Source organism: Coffea arabica, chromosome 8c (assembly GCF_036785885.1).
Source record: "Coffea arabica cultivar ET-39 chromosome 8c, Coffea Arabica ET-39 HiFi, whole genome shotgun sequence".
In the NCBI taxonomy this organism is placed as follows: domain Eukaryota; kingdom Viridiplantae; phylum Streptophyta; class Magnoliopsida; order Gentianales; family Rubiaceae; genus Coffea; species Coffea arabica.
This window is the reverse complement of record NC_092325.1, coordinates 27,309,087-27,322,488: the sequence shown is the minus strand read 5'-3', so window position 1 is coordinate 27,322,488 and position 13,402 is coordinate 27,309,087. Positions and strand designations below refer to the sequence as shown.

The 13,402-nt window shown below is 35.8% G+C and overlaps 1 protein-coding gene and 1 non-coding gene across 2 annotated transcripts; one reads left to right on the top strand and one right to left on the bottom strand.

Annotated features, from left to right (window-relative positions):
* Positions 1–7,543: 7,543 nt before the first annotated feature.
* On the top strand, positions 7,544–8,557 carry LOC113705872 (uncharacterized). The gene has a single exon (XM_027227778.1). It carries the CDS (start codon positions 7,544–7,546, stop codon positions 8,555–8,557), a length of 1,014 nt encoding a protein of 337 aa, XP_027083579.1.
* Positions 8,558–13,003: 4,446 nt separating this feature from the next.
* LOC113707498 (small nucleolar RNA R71) lies at positions 13,004–13,110 on the bottom strand. Its single transcript, XR_003452227.1, has one exon. It is a non-coding gene; the product is annotated as a small nucleolar RNA R71 (small nucleolar RNA).
* Between the last annotated feature and the right edge of the window lie 292 nt (positions 13,111–13,402).

Below are 13,402 nucleotides of genomic sequence, written 5' to 3'. Positions count from 1 at the left end.
GGTACGAGACAATTATCCATCCTACACAGCATGTTAATTATCACATTGATGTTGTTTGCAAAAGTGTAAAGGTTAGGTTTCATCATCTAATTGCTCTTTTTAGCATGTTTTGCATGGATCTGAGCCACCGCAAGTGTAGGGTTTTTTGTGTTGATAATTTTGTCCATGAGGCTTAATGAATCCTGACCGGACCATTTTCAGTATTTCTCTTCTTTTCTCTTGTTTTTATTTTTTATTTTTTATATCTTTGGTTTTGGAGGAAGGTTGGGAGTAGCATGACTATTTTGAATATGGAACCCTTTTTTGGATAAAAGATAAAATTTCATTTAATGAAATCTACACTAATGGTAGAAAATAAGCTGAACATGTCACAAAAATATTTAATCTAAAAAAATCACTATATTTAACATATTTAGAAAATAACAGAAATTACGCTGTAAAATTTTAACAGATCAAATAAGTCACAAGTAGCTCAATAAACATATGTGCATGTTAATACCATTAGATCTTCTATCTGACTGGTTCAAGATTAAAATCGATGCTGAGATATGATGAAATGATTCAAGAAATCCCAAATCTGAACAAAATCTTACCCTAATAAACAAATGAAGAAACCTGATGGTACTTTCAATATTTTCAATGTGGAACTTGGATTTTAAGTTCATGAAAAATTGAAGTATCTGATGCTACTTTTGTCCCAACTATGTCATATTTGGTAGATTTTTTTTTTTTTTTTTTTTTGGATCTTATGGAGGGCCTAAGGCCCTATCTATTGCAAGCAACAAATCTTGGAGGAGTAATCCCTATACAATCAGCTCAAAGTAGCTCTAGTAATTCTTCTAGTGGTTCCCGTAGTACTTGGTAGTTTTCCGGTTTGGTTGCTATGAAATTTAGATTTGTTTATTCTCACTTCTAACGGAAAACTAGAGTTAATTTTCCCGTATATCCATCTCTTTACTACTTATACTAGCATTTTGACCCGTGTTATGCATGCATTTATATTTCAGTTCAAAACAATACTTATATATTATAGTATAGGATAAAGTATATGAAAAGGCAAAAAAATTCAAAGCAGTGTATGCTTAACATGTTAAAAAAGTTTATTTTGTATATACAAAATAGACTTTCTTAATTTTAATATCTTAAATAAATTGAAACCAAATTTTGTTAACCTATTGTTTGTCAATATACGATAACAATTTGAATAAAATAATTTAATTTATAACGATTTACATGATAGAGCAATTGTAAACTTATTTATCAATACATCATATTAAACCCAAATATCAAAATTTTTAACATTAAAAATATAAAGTATAACTAATTCATTTTCCCCAATTTTATTAAATTATTTCTCCCATCTTGTAATTCTAAAATTGTTGAGTGCTTATAGAATAATGTTTTTCATAAACTTTAATATAGATTTAAAATAATCTTTGTAAGATGTGTTTTTAAAATTTTTAAATTTGTTAAAAACTATCACCCTTTCCATCTTCTTTTACCTATTATCTAGCTATCTACTGTCTTTAATGACTTTCAGATCTCTTATCACAGTGTCATCCTTCCTGTCGTATTCCCAAAATCCCTTCCTTTCTTCTCCCTTTCTTCTCCCCTCTTTCCATCCAATCTTGTAATAGTTCACCTTTATTTTTCGACTTTTCTCACCACTCTTTAACTTCTTGTTATTGTCTTTGCCTCACCTATAGTTAGCCTCTAGCTTTCTATCATTGCCACCCAATTTTCTATTATTTTCCCTTCAACATTCTCTCAAATCCTTTAAATCCATAATTTGTGTTTTTAGGCTAGTAGTAGGCTAGTACGACTTTGTGTTTTATTCAATGATTTCATAATTTAGGATTCACAAATTGTACCATTATTGATATTTTAAATCCATGACCAATGAATATTATTTTCTTTTGGTTTTCTATATAATTTGTCCTTTAGTTAGGATTACTAAGTTGAAGGGTAAAATATATATATATATATATTTTTTTTTGCTTTTCATAGGGTTGGTGATTTTTTTCTCTTTATTTACCCTAACATTAATAGATTTCAAATCAAATTCCTATATATGCAGGTTGCTTCTTACTTGTAAATTCAAAAGACAGGAATGTATATATAATAATTTAAAAAATTCAAAATTATATAAAAAAAAATGAGGAGTTATAAGTATTCTGATCTAACCATTCTGAAAATCCTCCCTACAATACATATAGATATAGATGTTTCATGTAAGTGCATGGCACGGAATTGTAAATAATTCAAAACAATTTAAATTATTAAAATAAAGTAAGGATCTAGACATTCAAATTTACGCCCCGTGTTATATTGGGATTTGAAGTTTGAATTTAGCAAACAACAACCATTGGATAATATTAAATTTGTTAAAAATTTAAAATAATTAAATAATCTTAAAAATGACACATGTTAGAGTCTTAAAAAGATCTTTTTTCTTTTTTTATATTAGAAGCCGTGCGAATGCAAGCTCCCGCTACCACAAATTATGACATAGGCTCGAGTTTTTGGCTAAAATAATCTACTTTTCAAAAAATAATCCCAAAGTAATACTCTTTCAATTTTTATTCCCTTATTAATCTAGTTATTGCCACGTAGACTCCCCATCAAAGGAAAAAATAACTTGTAAATCTTTTATTTATATATTACATAGTTTTCCTTTATTTAGTGCCTTAAGTACATTCTGTAAGCAAATTAAAAAAAGGAAAGTGGATCCATAATTAGTGTTTTAAAATTGTTGATCACCCTCCAAATTGCAATGATTTTGCTGAAGAACCTTTTTATTTTGCTGCCATTATTCCTCCCTAGCTTTATTCTTGATTATTATATCTCAAGTTCTTTTCTTTTTTACTTGTTACTTGCAGTTTTATATATGGTAGTCTCCTAACTTTGTAAATTTTAAGAAGTTTGCAAAAACTCAAATTGTTTGAAGTATGAGTAAACATTTCAAGATACATAATAATCATAGTTTACGTGAACCATAAAAATTCCACTATAACGGGAAAGAAAATTTAAAAAAAAATTCTCTTGCATTTTTTGACTTATCAAAAGAGAATACATTCCAAAAAAAATAGGAGAGAAAATATAACTAGATCAGTGTTAGTATCAAAATTAACACGCTATATGAGCCAATCTAATGTGAGAAATACTAATTAACTCAATAATAGATAGAGATATATTTTTATTTATCTTTAAGATTGTACATAAGTGGCAAATTTTGAACTATTGAAAAGTTATTAAGAATCTATTGATGTGGATTGTATCTCTTAATATAAGATGGAAATGTGAATACTGTCCATACTCAAAGTCTACATGGCAACAAGTAGGTTAACAAGGGAATATATTTTGAAAGTGCATTAATTTGGGAATAGTTTTAAAGAATGAGGTTATTGTGGAAATAAAGTCCATAGGCTTTGCCACTTTGGTAGACCTTAGGCGGGCACCCCTCCCAAGTGCAGTGAAGCCACCAACCTAGTCCATCTTAGAATATTAGAAAGATTTCAACAATTCAATTGGTGAAAAAGATATACAAATAGTTGCATTAGATCCAGACATTACTTTGAGATCTTTATGGAATAAAAAGATCTGAACATGCAGTCTATTTTGGTGAATATCAACTTCGAAATTTAGCTCCTTGTCAATAGTTAGTTTTTGGCCACAATAATCTTCTTCTTGAAAATAATTTCCAAATTAATGCATGTTCAAACTTTACTCCCTTGTTAATCTATTTATTGTCATGTAGACTAGTTGTTGTCCCAATATGGAAAAATAATCATGTGCAGCCTTTAGCTGTTATCTTCTTTTTCTTTTTTTTTTATTTTTGTTGAGAGGTGCTTTCCTTGATTTAATCTCTTCTTTTCCTCCCCCCCCCCTTTTTTTTGTCTGCAGTTGCATCCTTTTAAAATGTCAATAACTACTCTTGGAAACTTATTCGTTATTATACAATCCTGAATCCTTAGTGATAATTCAGTTCTACAATTTCAAAGGTTAGTATAATGCTTTCTCCATTGTACCTTGTGAAATTTTATGATGTTAGGAAATTTCTTAAATAGTTGTAAATACATGTAATTTTTTTTTGCCGTGTGTATGATAAAGTGCCATCACTAAGAATTTTTAGACATCAATTGTCGTAAATTCATGTTTTTTTTTTTGCTCTTGTTACCATTAGCTATCTTGGTTCATATAATATGTTAATTTTGATGCTAAGTGTGTCTTGGTTAGATTTTTTTTCTTGGTTCACTATGAAGGAGAGTTTTTTCATTTCTTTTTCCCTATTTCAATAAAACGTTTTCAGTGTACATTAAACTATGATCATTATCTACCTGACATGCTTAAGCCTGTTAATTTTAACTTTTGAAAACTTGTTATAGTGTATTAAGTGAGGAGCTAATTTTGCCCAATTTTATGAAAATTATCCGCAAATTCTGAGACTGATGCTAATGGACGAGAATAGTCATCCACCTTGTGTAAAAAACGTAAATATAAAAACTAAATTCAAATTTGTGGATCCTTTTGACCACCAAATATGAAATTGCATATGACGAGAAATAAAGAAAGGAACTTGGATAAGGCACAATCAAGAAGACGGTAGGAAGAATGGCTGCAAAAGACAAATAGACAGGATATGTAAGTGAAAATGAAAGATAGTGGAATAAAATATTTAAAAGTGTGATAGGTTGCAATTTCATTATTTGTTTTATTATTAATTACCCCTACTACCTAACCCAATGTGGATTAATTACTAGATTCTACCCACTTTTCGTAATTTGCATTTATTTCAGGGAGTAGAACGAAAATACCACAACCATGGCCAATTTGACAGTCATCGGGAAAGAATTCAAATGGAAGGCATTTAGGGGCTTTTTTGGAACAAAGAGATGCAAGTCTTTTTTGGTAATTTGGACGAAAACAGTAACTAGGAAGCAAAAAGAAAGCAAGTTTGGGAGTCTTCGTGGGCCTACACAAGTGACGCCGCACAGCAGCCATAGGGCATTAGAGTAATCAAATAGAAAATAGGAACAACAGGGAATTAGCACTACGGAATCTTAGCTTTTGATTTTTCCTTTGGTGCTTTTGAGTAGTACTTCTACTACGCATGTCAGGAGCAATTAAGAGAGCTTTGACTTGTCTTCCTTCTAGCTCTTAGTAATTCCTTTTCCTTCTTCGTATGTCAATTTCGAATCCCTCGTTGTATCACTACTCCGAATGGATTGAATTTTCCCATTTTCAAAGGACAATGGCCGCTACTTTATTTACAATTTCTCGTGGGTTTTTCGCATCCGGGATGAACTAAATCCCCTTTGTCTAGTCAAGGAGCAACGGATGCTTTGATTCACCTAAAAATCGTGAGATAGATTTAATTTTATCCTTCTCTTTTATTTATTGGTATTCGCATATTCCCTGGTTACAGTGCTTGTGATTATTCAATTAATTGATTGCCTTGGATCCGGATAATTAATTGATTTGGTAATCTATTGTCAATTAGGGCATTAAATCCGTAATTGCTTATTGCCTTGAATTAGTGACAACTGGCACGATTAGATTTGTATCAGGGGGATACGCGGACTAATTTGAAATAACCCTAGTAGTGCGTTATTTGGTTAGAATAGAACTCCTCTAATACGTAAGGCAATTGGAAAATTAAATCTTATGGGCGTACTTAGGATTATTACCTAGGATTATTACTCAATTAGAGCAGTGGTTAACAGGCGTACCTTAATCACTGATACAGTAAGGAGGGGTTGACTGTGATCGCTTGTTTGACAGTTATAACCTATTTATTAGTAAATAATTGGAATTGCCTTTGTTTCAATGATCAATTAGGTGAACCATTGCTAAAGTTATTTCTTGGTTAGATCATTAGTTATCATTCATTTGACGTTAGTAAACTGTTATTTAATTTTTAGTAGTTCCTTGGATTTTATTTGCATTTCTTTGATTGTCATTTTCTGCATAAAAACACCCCCTTTATTACTGTGGATTTAAAAAGAAACAGTTACTTCCATTCCCTGTGGATTCGACCCTGCTTACCACTATTTACAAAAATTAACTTTAGTTGAGCAGGTTTTTATTATTGCACAGGCTGACAACCTGTCAATTTTTGGCACGGTTACCGGGAACTGGTGTCAGTTATTTGCTTCTTTTTAAATTCATTTTTGTTCTAACTTTCTGGTATTTTTCGAGTGTATGTCTCGTTCTTCTCGTACAGGTGAATTAATTTTTGACTCCGAGGTAGAAAAGACTGCACGTAGAATAAAAAAAGAAACCAGACAACTCAGAGAAGAGTACTAAAGTGTTGCATCTCAGATACCTGAGCCAGAAGTTGAACCAACAGAGTCGTTTGGTGACAGTTCGAGCGACTCAGAGCAAGAAAAAGTTACTATAGCTAATGCGCGAACATTAAGGGAATTGGCTGTGTTTGATTTAAATCAGCAGCCTTTATGCATTACATTTCCAAGTTTGAATGATAACACTCCATTTGAATTAAAATCTGGTATAATTCATCTCTTGCCATATTTTCATGGTTTACCAGGTGAGGAGCCCTATAAGGATTTATAGGAGTTTGATGTCGTGTGCAATAGTATGAAACCCTCGAGAATCACAGAAGAGCAAATAAAAATGAGAACATTCCTTTTTTCCTTGAAGGACTCTGCAAAAGATTGGCTATACTACCTACCACCAGGTAGTATCACCACGTGGGACTAGCTAAAGAAAAAGTTCTTGGACAAGTATTTTCCTGCGTCTCGAGTTGCAAGTCTAATAAAGGAGATCTGTGGTATCAAACCGCACCCGGGGGAGACGCTCTACAACTACTGGGAGCGATTCAAGAAGTTGTGCATCAAGTGCCCCAGCACCAAATAAGTGAGCAGTTGTTCATACAATATTTTTACGAGGAGCTACTTTTCAGAGACAGAAGTATCATTGATGCTACGAGTGGAGGGGCATTTGTGAACAAGACCCCTCGGGCAGCATGAGAGCTAATTGAGGGAATGACCAAGAATTCACAATAGTTCGGTATAAGGGAGGATGTCTCAATACGCAAGGTAAATGAGATAGAAATATCTTCTATTCAAGAGCAGTTGACGGAGTTAACCTCGTTTGTTAGGCAACTGGCTGTAGGAAATGCATCTCAGGCCAAGGTGTGTGGAATTTACACTACTATGGGCCATTCAATAGATATGTGCTCAATAATTTAAAAAAAAGTGCAGAGCAAGTGAATATGGCTGATCACGTGCTCGCACCAAGACAGCCATACGACCTATACTCGAGTACATACAATTCGGGGTGGAGAGATCATCCTAACTTTAGCTATGAAGGATATAAGCAGTCGAATTTCGCACCAAACAGGCAGCAAGGATACCAATAACAGTACCAACCTCATCCTCCACCACCCCCTTCAAACTCTAGTCTGTCTATAGAAAAGATGATGAAACAATTAATTGCTAATCAACAAAAGACGGACTCTAACCTACAAAGCATGAAGAATCAATTGGGTCAGATACAAGTAATGCAAAATCAGATGAATCAGATGGCAGTGGCAATCAATCGCCTGGAATCCCAAGTTTATGAAAAATTGCCGTCTCAACCTGAATTGAACCTGAAGAACGTAAGTACGATGACTTTAAGGAGCGGGAAAGAAATTCAGGAACCTGACCTCATGATTCCAAAGGACAAGGATGAGAAAAAAATCGAGAACGAGCTTGAGAAGGAGAACACCAGCACCAAAAATCAAGTGGTACTCCCTGACCCAATCATAGACGTTAAAACTAATCTTCCTCCATTTCCTAGCAGGTTGGAAAAACTAAAGAAGCAGAATAAGAAAAATGAGATCTTGGAGGTGTTCCGCAAGGTAGAGATCAATATTCCCTTATTAGACACTATCAAGCAAGTGCCGAAGTATGCAAAATTTCTGAGGGACCTATGTGTCAATCGAAAGCAACTGAGGGGAGACGAAAGGATCATTGTTGGGGAGAATGTATCAGCAGTTCTCCGAAGGAAGCTTCCACCGAAGTGTGGGGATCTAGGTAGGTTTACTGTCTCATGTAGGATAGGTAACACTTTAATTAGGAATACCATGCTAGATTTAGGAGTATCGATCAACGTAATGCCTAAATCTATGTATTCTTCTCTGGACCTTGGTCCATTAAAAGAAACTGAGATAATAATCCAATTAGCTGACCGAACAAATGCATACCCTGATGGGTTGGTCGAGGATGTGTTGGTTAAAATTAATGAATTGATATTTCCAGCTGACTTTTATGTACTTGACATGGATGATAACCATTCTCCCCACCCTCCGTCTTTGCTATTAAGTAGATCCTTTTTTAGTACAGTGCAGACAAAAATTGATGTTAATAAGGGTACATTGTCTATGGAATTTGATAGAGAAATGGTCCATTTTAATATTTTTGATACAATGAAACATCTTGTTAACTCTCCCTCTGTATTTGCTATTTATGCTATTAACCCTTCTGTACAAGAATTTTCTGAGTTTAATTGTAAGGATAAATTCAGAGTTGTTGCGAACGAGTATAAGGGATGAAAGCAATTTCTAAGGTGAAAATGAGTCGAAAATTAAGGAAGAATGTTGCACTCAATGGCTAGGTGGATCCCGGAGGAGGGCCACCGATTACAAGGAAAATTGAGTTACACCCAAATTGAAGAGTGGTGTTCAATGTTTAGCCAAAGACATTAAAGAAAAGCGCTCATTGGGAGGTAACCCAATTTCTTTTAGTTGTTTGTTCGGTTTTGTTTATTCGTTTAAATATGTTTTTCTTGAGTTTGACTGATTTCTGGTTTCAATTTTCGTTTTTGATGATTCGTAGGTATCTATCTGACATGACGCGTTCGTGTCAACTAGGCGCGTGGTACATTGCAACTTCCTGATGCTTAGTAAAAAGGGTTTCGATCCCCTTGACGTGCCCGCGTCAAGTCATCCGAAGAGCTCATGGTCAGAAGGGTTCTGACCCTCATGATGTGCCCGCATCAAATTACCTGGAAAGCTCTTCACTTCGTGCCTTCATGACGTGCCCGTGTCATGTTCGCGGGAAACGTGGGCATTCAAAACCACAGAAAATTTTGATTTCCCTCTAATCTCAAATTTTGAAGTAATACATTTTGCCTAAAAAATATATAATAAAAAATTTTAAAAATTAATTAATTAAAAAAAATCTTTTTTCCTGTTTAGCCGTAACTTCAAATTTTGAAAATCAACATTCTCAAAAAAAAAGAAGAGAAAAAAAAAACCAAGAACTATTTTTCTTTTTCTTTCTTTCTTCCTTTCTCTTTCTTTCCCTTTTCTTCCTCTTCTTCCCCGCTGCCCCTGTTTCCTTTTCCTTCTTTTCTCGTTTGGCCGAAAGCCTTCACCGTCATCCCTTCATCCAAACTCCATCGCCAACACCTCGCACGACCAGCGTCGCGCCGCAAGCCATCCCTAGCGCAGCCTCACGAGTTGGCCACCACCAGCGTCGTCTTCTCCAGTCGTGACGTACGTCGGGTTCCTCTCTCTCTGCTCACCTAGCTCACTTCCACCACTCCACCACGCGCACGCTAGGCGAGCAACCCACCACCCTTGTGCATGCAACTCCAACCCCACCAGCAGCAGCCCATCCGAGCGGCTACTTCGCACGCCGCTACCCCCCATAGCCACGGACGCACACCAACTGCCGCCCGCTAGCTTCTATCCCCTTTTGTTCGCCACCACTAGTTCCACCTTTTTCAACTATCCGACAGTGGGGGTATTTGTAACTCATTTCCCAACTCCTTATTACTATTTGCAATCGTTGGAGGTGTTCATTAATGTGGGTCTGTCATTGACACTGTTTCATCAATTATGTGAGTATTTTGGCTACACGGGGTCATTTTTACTCTATTTGCTGACTGATTGGAAGCTGGGGGTTTGAGATTCAGTTGTTAATGTCAGAGTTTTCCACTACTATCGCTTGCCTTGTTCACTTCTTGAGGCTCTTGCTACGGGCTCACTGCTGGGGGCATTTGTTGAGTTTTTGGGTGCTATTATTGGAGTATTTTCCCTTGAATGTGTTAGCTGTATTTGGTTAGATACCGGAATGACTGCCAAGGGATTGTGCCTGTGTTGCTCTTGTAGAGTTTTTGAACTCATAGTGCTAGGGTCAGCATATTATTACGGACTGTTGGTGAAACTGTGGATAGCCCAAGTTTGCTTGTTGACTGACTGAATTGGGTAGCCCCTGTGCTTATTGACGTGACTTTGCTAGTTTCCAGTTGTTGATACTAGTTTCTAGTTGTTGATTTTAAAGTGCAATTGTTGTTTTGTTGACCATATTTGGGCTTGAGTGGCCTGTCTTTGCTTTTGCTTGTTGAGTTGGGCATCACTGGTGACTACTGAATTGCATTTATTGGGTCCTATAATTGTTGGCAATTGTTGTCTATTGTTGATTGAGTAGCCTCTTAGTACCTATGGCGGCGATCTCGACCTATCTACCTCCGCTTTGCCCCCTCCAACTCCAAGGGCTAGGACTGGCACCAGCTCCGGACACAGGTTGAGAATTTGGAGGTTTGAATGATTAACATCGACAACAATATGGCTGCTATGACACAAAATTTGGCAGCATTCATGCAGCACACTGGTTTTCCACCCCAAGTCCCGCCTCGCCCACCATTTTGATCCGATTCCAGGGGAGTTTTGTTGCCCTTTCTTCTACTTTTGATGTTTATTTGCTACATTGGGGGTAATGTATCATTTAGGTGTGGGGGGGGATTGGATTAGATGGGGTACTAGTATTTCTATTTTTTGTTTTTTAGTAGTTTTAATTTTTGGGTGTTTTTCCTTTATTTCTAGTTCGGTATTTGTCTATCTTTCGTTCATTTTCTTTCTTTCTTTTTGGTGCTTAATTCTCATGTGAATACCAAGGTTTGATATTGGATTATTGACTTTAAATCTACTCTTGCCAAGTTTTGATATTAAAAGTGTATCGAATTAATGTGGTTGACTCTAAAACATCTCTTTGGTAAATATTGATAACTGCTTGACTCTTTTGATTTCCTTGTTAACTTTTCTATACATAGGGAATGACTGTTAGCATTTTAATGTGAATTGGTCCAATATTGACTTTAATTCTTCATGTTTGGCAATTATGAGGCTAGTTGCTCTTATTTTTATTTTTAGCGGTGTTCTTTTTGTGTTATTTGACTGTGAATAAGGTTGACTGTACTTCGCTATTAGTTACTACTGAGTAACTGGAGGTTTTCACCTAAAGTGTCGATTCTCGCATAAAAAAATAGTAATTTTTATGAGTACGTGGTCATATAGCGATAGGAGCTAAATACCCAGGCACCTTCATCTGAAAAATATCGGGGTTTGCATCAAACGGCTTCAATGACTAGAGACTAAGTCTTTTGTCCCATTTTCTAAAAAAAAACAAAAGGAAAAAAATAATTAATAGAAAGCGTGGAAAAGAAAAAAAAAAGTGTAGGTTGTGTTAGTGTGTAATAGAAGTCAGCTGCCGATTTATGGATTCAATGTGGAAATTTTGGTTAATATTTGGATTTGTTGCTGATAAATATTGTGCGCCATTCCTTTTTCTTAGATTAATTAATCCAGAATTCAAAGAGTTTGTAGTTTAGAAGCTTACCGGGGTGATGTTTTTCGGATTCTGATCACTAATGCTTGATATATAGTTTTCTTTGGTATCTTGGCAATGTGATAGATAGAGCAATGGCCATTATCAAATTTTGGTGTTTGTTTACTGTTCTTATGCTTAAGAACAAGCATGGTTCAGGTGTAGGGGGAATTGATAGGTTGCAATTTCATTACTTATTTTATTATTAATTTTCCCTACTACCTAACTCAATGTGGATTAATTACTAGATTCTACTTACTTTTCGTAATTTGCATTTATTTCAGATAGTAGAACGAAAATATCACAATCAATGCCAATTTGACAGTCATCGGGAAAGACTTCAAATAGAAGGCATTCAGGGGCATTTTTGGAATAAGGAGATGCAAGTCTTTTTTGATAATTTGGTTGAAGACAACAACTAAGAAGCAAAAAGAAAGCAAGTTTGGGAGTCTTCATGGGCCTACACAAATGACGCCGCACAGCAATCGTAAGGCATTAGAGTAATCAAATAGGAAATAGGAACAGTAGGGAATTAGCACTACGGAAGCTTAGCTTTTGATTTTTCCTTGGTGCTTTTGAGTAGTACTTCTCCTGCGCATGTCAGGAGCAATTAAGAGAACTTTGACTTGTCTTCATTCTAACTCTTAGTAATTCCTTTTCCTTTTTCGTATGTCAATTTCGAATCCCACTTTGTATCACTACTCCGAACGGATTGAATTTTCCCAATTTCAAAGGACAATGGCCGCTACTTTATTTACAATTTCACATGGATTTTTCGCATCCGGGATGAACTAAATAATTTTCTGGTGCTTTTCGAGTGTATGCATCGTTCTTCTCATACATGTAAATTAATTTTTGACTCCGAGGTAAAAAAGACTGCGCGTAGAACAAGAAAAGAGACCAGATAACTCAGAGAAGAGCACTCAAGTGCTGCATTTCAGATACTTGAGCCAGAAGTTGAACCAGCAGAGTCATTTGGTGACACTTCGAGCGACTCAGAGCAAGAAGAAGTCACTATGGTTAATGCACGAACATTAAGAGAGTTGGCTGTGCCTGATTTAAATCAGCAGCCTTTATGCATTACTTTTCCAAGTTTGAATGATAACACTCCATCTGAATTAAAATCTGGTCTAATTCATCTCTTGCCATCTTTTCATGGTTTACCAGGTGAGGAGGCGTATAAGCATTTACAGGAGTTTGATGTCGTGTGCAATAGTATGAAACCCACGGGAATCACAGAAGAACAAATAAAAATGAGGGCATTCTCTTTTTCCTTGAAGGACTCTGCAAAGGACTGGCTGTACTATCTACCACCAGGTAGTATCACCACGTGGGACCAACTAAAGAAAAAGTTCTTAGACAAGTATTTTCCTGCGTCTCGAGTTGCAAGTCTAAGAAAGGAGATCTGTGGTATCAAACAGCATCCGGGGGAGTCGCTCTACGACTACTGGGAGCGATTCAATAAGTTGTGCATCAAGTGCCCCCAACACCAAATAAGTAAGCAGTTGCTCATACAATATTTTTTACGAGGGATTACTCTTCAGAGACAGTAGTATCATTGATGCTGCGAATGGAGGGGCACTTGTGAATAAGACCCCTCGGCCAGCATGGGAGCTAATTGAGCGAATGGCCGAGAATTCACAACAGTTCGGTACGAGGGAGGATGTCCTGATACGCAAGGTAAATGAGGTAGAGACATCTTCTATTCAATAGCAGTTGACGGAGTTAACTTTGTTTGTTAGGCAACTGGCTGTAGGAAATGCATCTCAGGCCAAGGTGTGTGGAAT

Coding starts and splice junctions, on each gene's coding strand:
- LOC113705872 (XM_027227778.1), top strand. CDS start 7,544: ATGGCAGTGGCAATCAATCGCCTGGAATCCCAAGTTTATGAAAAATTG.